We start from the raw sequence: 1,229 nt of genomic DNA, 5'->3' as shown, positions 1-1,229 counted from the left end.
CCTGGGAGGCTGGAAAGGATCCAAAGCAGCCTTCTCCCACCAGAGAACAGGACGCGCAGTCCCCCCGAGAACGCACAACACGGGAACAAGGTCCCAGCCGGCGCTTACCTGAGCCAATGCCTCTTGCTTGTATTGGTGTGGCAACAGATAGCGTCGTATTGGTCAGCCAGCCACACAATAAGGATGATGTAAAACGCCGTGGTGGTGTCATTGAAGAACTCGGACATGATGGCCTCCATACCTACAGGACAGAGGGTGGCTGACATCAGCACGCTGCAGGGCACAGACACCAGTTTGGCAAAGGGCTTCCCAAAGGAACGTGTGAGGGATCCTCGGTCGTGCCCAGAGCCGGGGCTGCGTGACTGCGCAGCAAAGACCACAGCAGGATAAATCATCTCTGTTTAAAGCAGCAGCTGAGGGCAAACACATTTTGCTGCTGCCTGCGGTCACTATGCAGGCCAGAGGATCAGCTGCCTCCAGACAGTGCAGATTTTGGTGGGGTTTTTGTTGCTTGTTTTTTAAATTCAAATTGTGCTAAAGCAAGGTGGTCACAGGAAGCGCAAATCTGAAATGAACTGAAGGGACAGACAAAGCTTCCGTTTATGTGACTCCCAAATGAACTGCTTTTCCAGGGGACCCGGAAGGACAACGCAGCTCACTGTGCTATCAAATTCCAGAGCCTGCCACCTTGTGATGAGTGGACACACCAACCACCTGCTCATTTCCAGAACAGGGAATTATGCTTCCTACAGATCCCAAAGGGACTTGCTGCACGTACACAAGAAGTGAGCCAACGTCCTTACCTACTAGAGCCAGAATGACGGTGAGGAGGGGGGCTGCAGGGAATGCGATTGTCATGTTCATTTCCAGCATCTGTAACAGGTCAACTGCAAGAAGGAAAACAGGCTGTAACACAAAGCGGATGTGGGGCCACGGAGCCCTGCGCCCCCACACTACTCCCCGTTCAGAGCACTGCAACGTGCAGTGTCCACTGTCCCAGGCCCAGCATCCCTGACACTTGCCAAGAGACAGAACAGCTCTCGCGAGCGCAGTGACGGGGGCACAGGGGGGGATATATTCAAGAGTATATACACAATACACTGCGCTGGAGCAGGCACAGTGCCCAGTACACCCTGAATCCCTTAGGAGATGCTTACCAATGAAGACAAAAATCTGATGGTGCGAATAGCGCAACAGCATCGAGACCGACAGAGTCTGAAATATGAGAA

General features: G+C 53.1%; 1 protein-coding gene across 1 annotated transcript; it reads right to left on the bottom strand.

Annotated features, from left to right (window-relative positions):
- Positions 1 to 69: 69 nt before the first annotated feature.
- On the bottom strand, positions 70 to 1,223 carry LOC118453197 (membralin-like). Its single transcript, XM_035902774.1, has 3 exons — positions 1,158 to 1,223; positions 804 to 887; positions 70 to 241 (listed from the first exon to the last, which is right to left on the bottom strand). Exons 1-3 carry the CDS (start codon positions 1,198 to 1,200, stop codon positions 105 to 107), a joined length of 264 nt encoding a protein of 87 aa, XP_035758667.1. The 5' UTR covers positions 1,201 to 1,223; the 3' UTR covers positions 70 to 104.
- Positions 1,224 to 1,229: the final 6 nt, after the last annotated feature.

This window comes from Egretta garzetta, unplaced genomic scaffold (genome assembly GCF_000687185.1).
Source record: "Egretta garzetta isolate BGI_Z169 unplaced genomic scaffold, ASM68718v1 C8612368, whole genome shotgun sequence".
Lineage (NCBI taxonomy): Eukaryota > Metazoa > Chordata > Aves > Pelecaniformes > Ardeidae > Egretta > Egretta garzetta.
Note: the sequence above shows the minus strand (reverse complement) of the source record. Positions and strands in the feature narration are given on the sequence as shown.

Excerpts from the sequence above, each read along its gene's own strand:
- LOC118453197 (XM_035902774.1), bottom strand. The coding sequence starts at position 1,200 with ATGCTGTTGCGCTATTCGCACCATCAGATTTTTGTCTTCATTG. Across the intron at positions 888-1,157 it reads TCAGATTTTTGTCTTCATTG|TTGACCTGTTACAGATGCTG; the intron begins GTAAGCATCTCC and ends TCCTTCTTGCAG. Across the intron at positions 242-803 it reads CGTCATTCTGGCTCTAGTAG|GTATGGAGGCCATCATGTCC; the intron begins GTAAGGACGTTG and ends TCTGTCCTGTAG.